The 15,623-nt window shown below is 38.4% G+C and overlaps 1 protein-coding gene across 1 annotated transcript; it reads left to right on the top strand.

The window, feature by feature from the left end:
* The first annotated feature begins 6,189 nt into the window (after positions 1-6,189).
* On the top strand, positions 6,190-15,256 carry LOC143619349 (UDP-glucose 4-epimerase GEPI48-like). Its single transcript, XM_077091298.1, has 9 exons — positions 6,190-6,445; positions 12,661-12,710; positions 13,529-13,664; positions 13,808-13,909; positions 13,985-14,212; positions 14,358-14,436; positions 14,621-14,703; positions 14,850-14,941; positions 15,017-15,256. The coding sequence occupies exons 1-9, from the start codon at positions 6,257-6,259 to the stop codon at positions 15,114-15,116; spliced, it is 1,059 nt and encodes a 352-aa protein (XP_076947413.1). The 5' UTR covers positions 6,190-6,256; the 3' UTR covers positions 15,117-15,256.
* The last annotated feature ends 367 nt before the right edge of the window (positions 15,257-15,623 follow it).

Genomic DNA, 15,623 nt, shown 5'->3' with positions numbered 1-15,623 from the left:
CTGGTAACTCTGCTGTTTAACTTCGCTGATTCTTAACTTCGCTTGAGGTAAGCGAACTTAAGAGGTAGGCGAAGTTGTAGAGAACTTCGCTTGAGTCAGGCGAACTTGAGAAGGTAGGCGAAGTTGTGGATAACTTCGCATAACCTTATATCTTCGCCGAAACCCTACGCACAGTGACGGCAACTTCGCCTGATGAACACGGACGTTTTTGAAGATCTGGAATCTAGATTTAACAAGGTTTTTGATGGTGCAAAGGCTTGAATACTGTGGCAGTAGGTAAGATTGATTTAGAAACACGAAAACACGTCCCGCGAATAGTCGAAACGGGACGAAATCTATACCCGCGTGAATATCCCGAACCTCACAATCGAGCAAATGCTCTGATACCAATTGTAGGTTCCCTGGACGGATCGCACGAGATATCGCGGTCTACTCAGGTGCGGAATCCCTGCGTAGATCGTTACGAGTATAGAACACAAAACACACGAATACACGAAACACGTTATATATTATAACCGAACTCACGTGATGTAAATATCACTGTTACAAAACACACGACAACTGATTAACTGATTTACCAACTATCTCGATCCCCCACAAACTAAGCCGTAACATCTATATAAATACACGACAACTTCGCCTGATATGTTCAGGCGAAGTTGTCCATAACTTCGCTCGTTCAACAAGTTCGCCTAGGCGAACTTGTTGACAACTTCGCTTATAACAAAAACATAAATAACATTACAGACTCGATTACAGACACTAGACTATGAACTACTGACATTCATGCACCAACAGTGCCTTGTAGCGAAACATTCGGTAGACCGAGTTATAAAGTCATTATACCTTTCTAACACATCACTATTCAAACGCAATCATTAGTAAATAAGTAATACCGAGGATCCTTGATCCTTCATAACTCGAAACATATCTTAAGGATAATCTATCCACAAGATAGTCAAAGATAATGGATCCTCAACATAAAATTCATGCCCTAACAAACCCGATATTCCGCCTTGAAGTACGTGCACGACCCAGCAACACCTGAACATCGCCTCGATTTGCGTGCCAAGGAAGGTTGATCAAGAACGCCTCAATAAACGTAAATAGAGTAGAAGTGCTGCCCATATAAACTTAGGAATATCTAACTCCGAATACCCGTGCGAGGTAGGGGTTCTGCCTAAGTTATTATTTTATTATTATAAATGGATTAAGACCATAGTCGTAGATATAGCCAAACATTGATTACAATTTAGTATTATATAACTTTTCTTAATCAAAGGTTATAGTCAAAATATTGTTTCTTATTAAGAAACGTAAGCAAGTATATACAAGGGGTATAATTAAAATAGTATTTCTTTATTATTAAGAAATATAATATTCAAAGATTATAATTAAATTAATGTTCTTCTTGAAGAAGAAACTCAGTATAGACGTTTCTTCCTGAAGAATAAATATAGTATATGATTGGTAAATAAAAAAGAGGACTAAAGGTCCAAATGCTTTATATAAACAAATGTTTTTTATCAAGGTTAAAGCTATACAAAACGGACTAAAGGTCTGATGCTAGATCAATGATCTAGTTATTTATACAAAAGGTTATTCTCGCACTATAGGTCCGAGGTAACAAAACAAGAAGCAGAATCAGAAACAGAAATCAGTATCAGAAACTGATTATAAACAGAAAAGGTGAATACGCCCTAAACTTTTACAAAATCTTTTAGAGTCAGAATGTTTGCATAGGATTTACGAATCCTTAAAACTTTGTGTTACAATAATAAGAAACGGACACTCTGATTAAGAGTATACATATGTTTGTATCCATTCATACATGGTGACTCGGAGTTCCCTGAGGCCATGCATATCATCAACATGCCTCTGAAAGTCTGCGGGACTGTTCAGATAAATGATATTGTGTATATAATTAATTGTACAAGGTACTTAGGGTAATTTGATCCCAATGTTGTTGGGTGCCTAATGAGTAGTCACAAAGGTATTATTGTTGATTTCACAAAGGTATTGAAAAGATTTTTACAAAGAGTCAGCGTCATTCACCAGCTGTGTGCTGACGTATTTTCTAACCATTTTACAGGAAAACAGAAAGTTAGGACAGACAAGCAAGACGGGATAGAAGATTGGAGAATTAGTCATTAGATGCTATCTGATGGCTCAGATATTTTATATTAAAATATTGTAAAGAATTATATTTTCAAAAGAAATGTATTTGAAATATCAAACGGGCATTTAAACCCGAAGTTTTCAATTATAATGATAATATATTTAAGACTTCCGCTGAAAAGAATTTATATTCTCAAACATGCTTTGTAAACATTAAATGGATATTTTAATCCAACATTTTATAAATGATTATTTTATTTAAAAGACTTCCGCAACTCTGATATATTTACAAAACAAGTACCAACTATTTGTCACACGCCTAGGCCCTAAGTCGGGGTGTGACAAATCACGTCTTTTGTAATGTAAATATTACACTTTAAATCCACATAAATATAAGACTTCCGCTTTTAATACGTAACTCTGAATAATTTACAAATGTGGTACCAACATATGTGTCATACGCCTAGGCCGTGGTTTGGGGTGTGACAAGTGTTGGTATCAGAGCCATCGATCTTAGCGAATTAGGTATTATAAGATAATACCTAAGCTTCGATCCAAGTAAATAGGAAAAATATTTTATTACTTGTTAAATTAAATAGGGATAAGATAGGCTGGTAAACCTTTTCTATCCCTCCTCAATCTAAACCACCCAAACTTTTAGATGTCGTTCAAGAAGATGATGGATGGATTCATGAGAGACGCAAGAAGAGCTGGAATTCCCGAACCTCTACCTAAGGATAACATGAGCGAGGACTACTACGAATCCTTCTTCAATCAAGATCAACCGATTGACCGAACCAAACCAATATACTTCCCTGGAACTGAACAATGTCCGATCAACTTACCTGATAGTCCACCAATGCAAAGGAACAATCCCCAAGACACTCAAGCTACCATCCATCAAGCATACCGATGTACCACCCGTCCGAGATTCTGACGTACCATCCATATGAGATCCCGACGTATCATCCGTCTGATGTTCCGACGTATCAACCACCCAATCCTAATCCGACGTATGCACTCCTCTCCAACAAACAAATCAAGGAGGAACCCGAGTCCGACTCGTCCGACCGGATGCAATGCCACTCCGACCAAAGAAGATGGCATACTAGAGCCTCTGCCTACAACTCCATTAACTCTCACCCCAACAACTATGATGGACCTTCTCGAAAGCCAAAGATGAGGGTTATGATGTCGTATGAGAGTTTTCGTATGCACCCTATAGTAAAAGAAACTGCCCAGTTGATTGTTCTGATCAACTTTAATGTTGTAGTCACTGTCATCTTCATTATGTCAATACATATTCAAAGACAACATCGATGCTCATCAATTTCTTATTCAAAAGGATTCTAATGACTAGACTGTTGACATCAAATACACTAATGCTCATCAATTTCTTAATAATTTGATTGTTTAGATCAACTCTAATGTTGTAGTAACTACTTCCAACAATTTAATTCCAATTGTTACTAATTTTGTTGACATTTAACTTTTGTAACATATGATTACATATTTTGACCCAATAAGGCTATGTGTAGTGGAGGGGCTACAATTGGGGGCGAATTGTGACATGCGGCGCCCAATCAGCAAAGAGTGAAAATTTGTTTTTGGGGTGTAATGGTGTAGGGGCTACAAGTTGGGCCCACAGTTTCTTTTTTTATTATTTTCTTTTTATAACTAAGCTAAACAAATAAAAACCAATTTATTTAAATAATTAGATAAAAATGCATTAAAATTAAAAAGAAATACAAAAAACTTAAAAAACTTAACTAATAATGCATTAAAATTTAAAAAAATTACATAACTAAAAATATTAAAAAACATAACTAAATAAAATACTAATATCCATAATATTCGCGCATTTTTTCCATTCGTTGTCGTTGCAATAATGCGGCCTCTTCGTATAACCGGCATCTTTGAGGGATTTGTATTCTTCACTCATTCCCGCAATTCCAACATTTGGGCAATCTTTTCGTGTTGTTTGTCGGTTTCTCTCATGGCATCGTTGAGTTCCTCGACACACTTTTTGTGTTTTTTGATGATTTCTTTCATGGTAGCGGCGAGTTCCACGAGTGTCGATTGGTTCGGGTTGTTTGTAGGATTCATTTTGTTAGATTTTTTGAAGAATTTAGGTATGAATTGTGTATGAAATTGATATGAAATGGAGAAGAAGGTGTATGTTTATATATATATATATATATATATATATATATATATATATATATATATATATATAGATATATAGTTTATTTTTTTTATATATAACCGTTACCCCCCAACGGTAACATTATTATTATTATTATTATTATATTATTATAATTCAATCGAGCAGGCGACAAGTTATCCCCGCCCCAAATCGCCCTAAAATCGCCGGGGGGGGGGGGGGGTTCTATCCCATTCGCGCCCTTTTGTCTCCCAAATCAACGCCCACTACGTTTGCCTAACAGTTAAATTTGACCAATTATATAAAACCAAATGACTAATTAGCTAATTACATGAATCATTTTAGAAGTTTACATATTTAAATTTTTGTATAGAAATTTGAAATTCCAGTTTGTAAAAATTTGTAACTAACAGATCAGAATTTTTGGATTTGATTAAATTTTGATTAATCATCTTTTTAGTAGTTTATCTATAACTTAGGAAGGAAAAACATAATTTGACAATCTACTATTTTTTATAAAATGGTGCATGAATGTAATTAAATTATTGATTACATAATCATCTCAAAATTATTAATTACATAATCATCTCATAATGTTCGTTTTACTAGACATGGATAATCATATCATAACGTTGATGTGTAATGTTTAATTTTTGTAACATGTAGTTAAAAATGTTGAACCAATAATAATAAAATTTGACCAATTATACAAAACCAAATAACTAATTAGATAAATACATGCATCATTTTAACAGTTTACATATTTTAAATTTTGTTTTGAAATTTCTGTTTATAAAAATTTGTAACTAGCCTACCATAATTACGGATTTCATTAAAATTACTAAAATTCAATGTTACAAATTTTGTTTTGAAATTTTAATAATTTCACCAATGTTTCCGTTTTAAAATGACTTGCAATTATAAATCATGTTGTGTCTCATAAAAACACGTTACAAAATATATGTGTGTTTAATTAATGATTTTTATATTTCCACCCATGTAGCACACGGGTTAATAACCTAGTTTGGTTAATAATTAATATGAACATTGTATATATACACTTGCACAGTTACACTATTAGTTTATATTTAACAAAATGTACTAATACATATATGTATAATATAAAATATCTAAAAAATTTTAATATAACTTAACTATATGGTCCGGTCCGGTTTTTTACAGTTGGTTTTTGGTACAAACCTTAAACCGAAGCGTTCGCCACCGTTTGAAATTATTGAAACCGATCGACCAATACGGAGAAAAAAAACCAATTGTGAAACCGAACTGATGACCGGTGGGCGGTTTCACGGTTTCGAACCAAACCGTGAACACCGCTAAGTGTTAGGATATTATATTTTCACAACCACCAGTTTAGTCTAGTGTTAAAAGTGCATGATTTATAACTAAATAATTGTGGGTTATAGTCGACGTGGTGTAAAATATGTGTTAAAATTAGTTAGTTAAAAAAAAAGAAAGAAAGAATATCCTTTCAAATATAATATTGAAAAGTCTTAATATTATAATTACAAATTTAAGGCATTTAATCAGGTTGGATAGACACCAATTTAATTCGAGAAAACCGTAAAGTCAAAATTAGATAAAAGATAAAGGGTGTTGAATGGTGGTTATGAATTTCAAGAAAACGCAATAAGATCCTAGAGATGTCCACAACTCTAAAGTACAAATGTTCCAACTTTAACCGTCCATCATTAATTCAATCATTATCCAATTGGTTTCCGTCCTTTTCTTTCAACTCTAACTGTCCATCATTAACTACAAACCACCTTAGTAATAATAATAATAATAATAATAATAATAATAATAAATGAATCATTTTTTTGGTTCCAATCTTTTTCATTTTCATCCTTATAAATACTGATTCAATCCAACACGTCAATCCCAACACACCAAAATCTTCTCTCTTTCTTAAATTCCAATTACCCATATATACACACATCTTGGTAATTACTTACGATGACGCTGCCGTCGTGCATACTGGTGACCGGTGGTGCCGGGTACATAGGCAGTCACACCGTGTTGCAACTCTTGTTAAATGGCTACCACACGGTGGTTGTTGATAACTTGGATAACTCGTCTGAAATTGCTCTTAGTAGAGTTCGAGAACTTGCCGGTGATCGTGGCCGGAACTTATCTTTTCATAGGGTTTGTTGTGGTTTATATATGTCAATTGGTTGAGTTGTAAGTTTTAAGTTTTATATTTATAAAATTGTTCTTTTTTGGTATCGGAATTGGAATCAGAATCTATAACTCTATAAGGTTATAGTTCTATGATCCGGTTTTGATATTAGTTATTCTCTTTTTTAGAGCCCAGTTGGACCCGCAAGACTCACCTTGAAAAGGGACGTTTGCGCGAAGACCAACTGGTTCCGCAGGACCCACCATGCTCAGAGAGATGAAGACCTTACGCGCATACGCCAGCTGTTCCCGCAGGAAAAGCCTCCCAATGGTGAAGTGCCCCGCCTGTTCCCGCAGCTGCGGATATAAGCCATCAGCGGAGGCTACCCGCACTAATAGCAAGGCTACACGCACAAGGCACTAACTCTCAATAATTCAGTAATGTCACCTGAAGAAGGAATGAGCAAGCCGGGAATACTCCCAAATGAGCCAGTCCGTACGCTTCTGGAGGATCTTTTGTAATATATCTGCCAAGGTATGGACAAAATAGACAAGATCTGACCAAAGCAGCGACAGCTCACTGACAACAGTACGACGAGGAGCACGCACTAGTACTTAATGTCACTATCAGCCGCTGCCTACTCACCAACCCTTGTCGTGGCACGTACATAGCCTGCAGTTGGTGGAAAAGGAATAGTACACGGCCGGTCATGTCACTATCAGCCGCTGCCTACCCACCAACCACCAGCATGGCACGTGCGTAGCCCACAGTTGGTAGAAAAGGAATATTATACAGCTGGCTATACCTGCTTGGAAACCTACCTTCGGCTATAAATACTCCAACACCTTGGAACGGTATGATCATCTCATATCATTTTATATCTTATATCATATCTTATACCATCATATATCTGCTCTAGCTATTTCTCTTAATATACACATATTCAGAGCAATCTAGTTTGATTCTCACGCCGAAGGGTGGTCACAAGGAGGTACCCCCCCTTCTCAGTGACGAGCTCACGGTGTCTGTTTTGCAGGTCATCAGAAGAATAACCATCTTTGCCGGACCTAACCCTCGTGGGAAACATCTACTTAACCCCCAGATTATCCGTAATCTGCTGGGGTCACTTAGTGTTTCTTCATTGGCGCCATCCGTGCATAAAAGCTAGAACTAATTTTCTCAGTTTTTTCAAAACCTCTGGAAAGATGGTTAAGGTTACTCTGGTGCCAAGGCCAGCGAGTGACCAAGAAACTCCGGTAACCACAACCCCAGCTACTGGGGGGAACACCGGCGAGTACACAATATTTACGAACACTACCCCGGTTACCCAAGCCGGGGCAAGTGCAGTAAATAATCCTCCTCTGGGATTCACCGATACCCAGTTGGAGAGACAACAGACGAGGCTCCCCCGCCAAACACTTGATCAAGTTAAAGCGTGGGCGGAAGCACGTCAGAAGGAATTCCAAGCTGAGTTGGATGAACGCTTACGTTCACTCCAACAGGCTGACGAATTCGGAAGCACTCAACAGCTCAACATGAGTAATGAGTGCGAGTATGATAAAGATTGGGAAGAATCTGACAGTGACGCAAACTCGCGCCATAGGGCGAAAGGGAAGCGTAAACAAGCAGACTTCCAACCAAGAAGGAATTTTGGAGAAACCTTCAAACCAAGGAACGCGGGGGGAAACCCACGGGACTTCTCCAAAACCTTTAGACCAACTGTTGCAAATGCGGGAACGTCCAAATTTGCAAGGGACATTGCGGAAGCAATTGCCCCGAAAAGTGCCAAACAAATGTCCAACATAGGCACATATGATGGTATATCTGACCCAGACGATCATTTGAACAGATTCATAGCGGGGGCAACCGTCAGCAATTGGACGGAACCCACGTGGTGTTACATGTTCCAAATGACGCTTGTTGGGGCAGCCAGAGCGTGGTTTGACCGTCTACCGGTCCACCACATCTATGATTGGGCAGACTTCCAACAGAAGTTCAGCCAACACTTCAGTCAACAAAGAAAGTATACCGAAGAGCAATGGACGATCCTCAACTGCATCCGAGAGGAAGATGAGTCTTTACTAGACTTCATCACTCGCTTCAACTCAAAGAAGCTGAGTCTGGGTACCATAAGCGAGGATCTTGTTCGCGCAGCTTTCATCCAAGGCGCCGAATACCTAGAGCTTATCCGCACATTGACAGGTAAAGACGGCATGCCATCCACATGGGATGCCATCATGACAGCAGTTAAACGCTTTGCGGAAACGGAAAAGCAACTGGGTAGAGATCTTCCCCAGAGCACAAACCTCTACACTCAAAAAACAAGAGAAAACAACGTCCTTACCGCCCGACAAAACAAAAAGAGGAATCTTGGTATTTGGCAGTCAAGGGTAAACTTTGGCACCTCATCCGGCTCGCACCAGCGGTTAGGCGGAAAGGATAACATGCAGTTTTCGAACCGGAACTCTAGATGGACGCCACTCATCAAAAGCGTCACCGAGATATTCGCCACCGAGAGGCTCCCATGGCCAGAGGCTCCAATAATCCGACAGCGTCCAAACGCTGATCAAAGCAAATCCTGTGACTTCCACAGGACAAAAGGCCACACAACGGAGGAATGCGTAGCCTTGAAGGACGTCGTCGAAGCATTTGTCAGAGATGGGAAACTCACACACCTCGTGGCGTAATGAACGCTAAGCAGGCTAATGCGTGTAGAACCCCAGTTGGGGAAAGTACGAATGAAACTGCAGCTTCAATGTTGGAGACTACATACTGCGTAAACAACGAGATTCCGAACCAGGTGCATATCGGCTCGAAAGGCTCGATGAAACCCTCATCCCAAGAACATGGAAGGGAGCTCAATTACACAGGCTGCATGTAGATCAATTCCAAACTTGTAAAGAAAAGGCCTAAAGCCACTTCTAATGGAAATGATTCTCCTTATCACATTGACGCTGATGGTCTTACATTTATACTTATGATCTGACCACACTGATGCCGGTATTCACCGCATAAATAAGTGGGGAAGAAAGTCGTTGCGTGTGGACGGCGGCAAAACCCGCATAAACACAAAAAACGGCAGAAATTTCTAAGGAAAAAATGAGGAAAACTTTCACGCAGGTCAGTTGTAGGTAAAGTTTGGTCATCCCACTAAATGAAAGTGACGGTCCTACCCGCACAATCATGAGAGGAAACTGAACATTAACCTATTGACAACCGCACATCGAAAGGTTATTCAAAACACTGATGTCGGTATTCACCGCATAAATAAGTGGGGAAGGAAGTCGTTGCGTGTGGACGGCGGCAAAACCCGCATAAACACAAAAAACGGCAGAAATTTCTAAGGAAAAAATGAGGAAAACCTTCACGCAGGTCAGTTGTAGGTAAAGTTTGGTCATCCCACTAAATGAAAGTGACGGTCCTACCCGCACAATCATGAGAGGAAACTGAACATTAACCTATTGACAACCGCGCGTCGAAAGGTTATTCAAAACACTGATGCCGGTATTCACCGCATAAATAAGTGGGGAAGTTGTTGCGTGTGGACGGCGGCAAAACCAGCATAAACACAAGAAACGGCAAAAATTTCTAAGGAAAACATGAGGAAAACCTTCACGCATGTCAGTTATAGGTGAAGTTTGGTCATCCCACTAAATGAAAGTGACGGTCCTACCCACACAATCATGATAGAGGAAACTGAACACTAACATATTGACAACCACGCGTTGAAAGGTTAACTTATTCAAAACACTTGGAAAATGGCTAAGTTAAACTAAAGTATGCACGAGCGAATCATATATTGTTTGAGGCAAAACAAGTGCCAAATTAAACTATAATATGCATGAGCAAGTCATATAACGTTTATAAAGCAAGTCATTAAGTGAAAGTGACGGTCATACCCGCACAAACATTTCAAACATTACAAGAATGGCCAGGTATCTACCCGCCTACAGAAATGTAAATCTATCATAACGGTGGGAAGGGATCTCAAGGTTCAAACTTCAGGACCACTCCCTCCAAACCCACTCGAACCCGCACCATCAGTTGGCTGTGGCGGTTCAAGGAAAGCCTTGAGAATAGTTAACCCATCATCAGCAGCAGCAATTTCGTTCACCTTCTCCACCACCGGATGCGGGAAGGCAGCATACTGGTTCATTGCTTGGTCGTAAGTAGCTTCAGTGTCCACATCATAAAGAGGGAAGTTGGAAGGCGGGATGCCCTTCTCAACAAACCCCAGACCAAGCAAGAAACCAGCCTTTTCCCCATCCTCATGGGAAGCGTTGAGGGCTGCGCTCATGGCATCGTCGTAACATGTGTTCGTGAAGATCCGATGTACAACCTACAAAAAAAAAGATTCAAAAATAAGAGGGACTACACCCCCTTACCTTGGTAACCAAGAAACCGTAAGACAAGTGCGGGTACAGTGTCAAGGCGAAACCCTTCACATACTTAGCACCTGCAGGGAATTGAAGCCAAGAATACCTTGGTAACCAAGAAACCGTAAGACAAGTGCGGGTACAGTGTCAAGGCAAAACCCTTCACATACTTAGCACCTGCAGGGAATTGAAGCCAAGAATACCTTGGGAGTCAAGTAACTATAAGACGAGTGCGGGTACAGTGTCAAGGCGAAACCCTTCATATACTTAGCACTCGCAGGGAATTAAAACCAAGAAGGATCTTCTGGGCCATGCTTGTGGAAAGGGAAATAACATCCCCGCATAGCGGGAACGTTGAGAACTAGATTGTTTGAAAGCTCCAAGATGGAATTGGTTGTTTAACATAATTGATCACTATGTCTAAAACTACCAAAACCTTGTGGAGAATCTACACAAGTGAAACTCAACGCTCCTGACTTGCGAGGAGGTTACACACCTAACCGCATCATACCCAAAGATCAAGCAGAAAAGTCGGGAATTTCTGCACGTGACATTAGGGAAACCGCGGGAAGAATCCCCACGGACAACCTTAAAACTAAAAACCCTTTTCAAAACCCCTTGCTTAAGTCCAAAAGTTCACCTCAATTATTAACATATCATGAGAAGAACATTGGACTGGGGGTACTTGAAGAGGTAGGTCCCAGCAGAGCCCAGTTGGACCCGCAAGACTCACCTTGAAAAGGGACGTCTGCGCGAATACCAACTGGTTCCGCATGACCCACCATGCTCAGAGAGATGAAGACCTTACGCGCATACGCCAGTTGTTCCCGCAGGAAAAGCCTCCCAATGGTGAAGTACCCCGCCTGTTCTCGCAGCTGCGGATACAAGCCATCAGCGGAGGCTACCCGCACTAATAGCAAGGCTACACGCACAAGGTACTAACTCTCAATAATTCAGTAATGTCACCTGAAGAAGGAATGAGCAAGCCGGGAATACTCCCGCCCAAATGAGCCAGTCCGTACGCTTCTGGAGGATCTTTTGTACTATACCTGCCAAGGTATGGACAAAATAGACAAGATCTGACCAAAGCAGCGACAGCTCACTGACAACAGTACGACGAGGAGCACGCTCTAGTACTTAATGTCACTATCAGCCGCTGCCTACTCACCAACCCTTGTCGTGGCACGTACATAGCCTGCAGTTGGTGGAAAAGAAATAGTACACGGCCGGCCATGTCACTATCAGCCGCTGCCTACCCACCAACCACCAGCATGGCACGTGCGTAGCCCACAGTTGGTAGAAAAGGAATATTATACAGCTGGCTGTACCTGCTTGGAAACCTACCTTCGGCTATAAATACTCCAACACCTTGGAACGGTATGATCATCTCATATCATCTTATATCTTATATCATATCTTATACCATCATATATCTGCTCTAGCTATTTCTCTTAATATACACATATTCAGAGCAATCTAGTCTGATTCTCATGCCGGAGGGTGGTCACAATGAGGTACCCCCCCTTCTCAGTGACGAGTTCCCGGTGTCTGTTTTGCAGGTCATCAGAAGAATAACCATCTTTGCCGGACCTAACCCTCGTGGGAAACATCTACTTAACCCCCAGATTATCCGTAATCTGCCGGGGTCACTTAGTGTTTCTTCAATAAGGTTTGTTGTGGTTTATATATGTCAATTGGTTGAGTTGTAAGTTTTATATTTATAAAATTGTTCTTTTTTGGTATCGGAATTGGAATCAGAATCTATAACTCTATAAGGTTATAGTTCTATGATCCGGTTTTGATATGAGTTATTCTCTTTTTTAGAATTTATTTATTTATTTTTTAACTGTTGTGATTTACTGCAGATGGATATCAGGGATAAGCCTGCTTTGGAGCAGCTTTTTGCTTCTACAAAGTATTGTTTCTTTCTTTTCCTTGCTACTACTTGTTTTGATTTATATGTTTTTAAACGAGGCGTTTTCTAACACGCGATATCTCGGAAAGTAATGATCAGTTTTGTAAAACTGATGCAGTGGTAAAATGTTACTAAACCTTTTTAATTATTACATAATTATTACTTTTTTTAATATAAATAATTTCAGTGCTTACATATTTTTACAACCAAAAATGCAAATTTGTATAATATTTATATTTAGTTATAAATATTAAGTCAATTTCTATTTTAACTTTTACATTTTGGTTAAAATACTACAGTACATTTCAATTTTTTGCATAAAACAATTTTTTTATGAAAGATTTAAAAATAATCTGATTCTTAGGACCGGAACATGTTTTTACAAAACACAAACCCATGAAACTTTTGTTAGGTTTTTAGTCATCTCAGAAATTTACATTAATTGACAAGACTCTTTTGTTGGCTGCCCAACTACTGAAACTGCTTTATGAGCCGCCAGTTATGTGCCTAACTATGTTTATACCAAATTTGGCAAATACTGTACTGAATAATTAAAACTTCTTTAACCTTTTGACTGTTTGATATGTTATGCTCATGTTGTTATGCTCATGTAACCTGTTCTTTTGCCAGATTTGATACCACTAGCATATTTGTGTGCCCCATGGAGTAGTGATTTTCTATAAAAATGTGTTTTTTGTATACATTATCTTTTTGAAACAAATGATTGCTACATATTGTCTTATCATTATTTGTTACTATATTCTAAACATAGTAAACAGAATGTTCCAACTTTTATTGATGTTCCTATTATCGTATAGGTTTGACGCGGTTATACATTTTGCTGGATTAAAAGCAGTCGGTGAAAGCGTGCAGAAGCCCTTGATGTATTACAACAACAATATCATTGGTACTATAACTCTCTTGGAAGTTATGGCAGCCTACGGGTGCAAGAAGGTATATCCCATTTATTACTCCTTTCATATGCCAAAATCCACACCATTTTGTGGGGCACATCCAAATTGTTCCCACGATCACGTCTCCAAATGTTGCACCACGACCTAAGACAAAACAATTGTATGTTTTTTTGAACATTTCAGCTTGTGTTTTCATCATCGGCTACTGTTTATGGTTGGCCAAAGGAGTTACCATGCACCGAAGAGTTCCCTTTATCCGCAACCAATCCTTATGGACGAACAAAGGTATTGTCAATAGATATAAAATATAGGAGTAATGTCACGTTTAAGTGGTTTAGCTAATAGATTAAATATTTTCAGCTCATGATTGAGGAAATGTGCCGAGACGTATATGCTTCGGATCCTGAGTGGAAAATAATATTATTGCGGTATTTCAACCCGGTTGGCGCACATCCGAGTGGGCGAATTGGTGAGGATCCTCTCGGTATTCCAAATAATTTGATGCCTTTTATTCAACATGTTGCGGTTGGTAGACAACTCGCTCTTAAAGTGTTTGGAACCGATTACTCCACAAAAGATGGAACCGGGGTATGCTTTCGTTTTCACCTTTTTTTTCTTTCTTAAATGGGTTTCCACATTTTTTTTGTTTCTTACATGGTATTGAATTGTTGATTATCTTGAAATGGTTACATGATAGGCTGATTATTATTATTGTTTACTTTTTAATAATTAGGTACACGATTACATACATGTTGTGGATTTAGCAGATGGACATACTGCTGCATTGGCGAAACTTTCTGATTCAAAAATAGGTAACTATACCCCTAGTTACATTACATACATACATACTACATGTGACATTGCAAGAATGATGGAATCATAGAAATGTTTATAATATATTTTGTGAAATTGTTTACATACCATTTTCTAGTTGTAAGTTTTCAATTTAATTAATTAGTTTATTTATTTATTTATATTTATTTTAAATAATTTTAGGTTGTGAAGTTTATAATTTGGGGACAGGCAAAGGGACATCTGTTCTTGAAATGGTATCAGCCTTTGAAAAGACATCCGGAAAGGTACTGCATTTTCAAGATTCCTTTAGTTTGTTTGTTTGACTTATAGTCAAACACTTGATTTTGACTTTTTGCAAGTCAACTGTTCCAAATTTGATGATATCTATATCTATCACATGAAATGTTAACCTTTGATGTTATTACTCAAGAAAATCCCATTAATAAAGACCGCACGTAGGCCTGGTGACGCTGAGGTCGTATATGCATCAACAGCAAAGGCAGAACGCGAGTTAAACTGGAAGTAAGTGTTCATAAGTTGTTATTGTTATATTAATGTCAATTATGTATTAAGATAGTTTTTGCGTTGTAATTGTAGGGCAAAGTATGGAATAGAGGAGATGTGCAGAGATCAATGGAACTGGGCCAGTAAGAACCCGTATGGTTATCAAACCGAATCAAAGAAACTTGGCGGGTGAAAATTGTTAAATGAAGTATCATAGGGAAGAAATAAATAGCTAGAATCTCAACCTTTTTATGTTATGCAGTACATAAGAAGATTAGTTTGTTTCTATATGTGAATTATCAAAACAATATTATATCGTCTGATTTTATAAAAGTGGTTTATAATTTTCTTGATAATGTATTGACCTATCTAGTTTCTAAGATAGATTTATAGATGTCATTCATTTTGTATTGATTCAGATATAGTATGCATTTGGTTTTACATATTATATGTTCCAGTCCCAAATATAAATTCCAAATTTCTCAGATGATATACCAATTCTATATTTCTCAGATGCTATTCCCGATAATACATTATTCAACATAATGCGTTTATTAAAGGAATTGGAATGAATCTTTCTAAGGAATTGAAATTAATTCCAATGGAAAAATATAATGTGTTTAGTTTGTAAAATTGGTAAAGGAATTTGAGTTCAACAAAAACTAGTGTTTTGAAACCCGGTCGGACCGGTTCGACCGGG

The sequence above is a fragment of the Bidens hawaiensis genome, unplaced genomic scaffold (assembly GCF_021521415.1).
Source record: "Bidens hawaiensis isolate Kalapana, Puna unplaced genomic scaffold, B.hawaiensis_p1.1 tig00002423_1, whole genome shotgun sequence".
Lineage (NCBI taxonomy): Eukaryota > Viridiplantae > Streptophyta > Magnoliopsida > Asterales > Asteraceae > Bidens > Bidens hawaiensis.
This window is presented reverse-complemented; position numbering and strand designations above follow the sequence as displayed.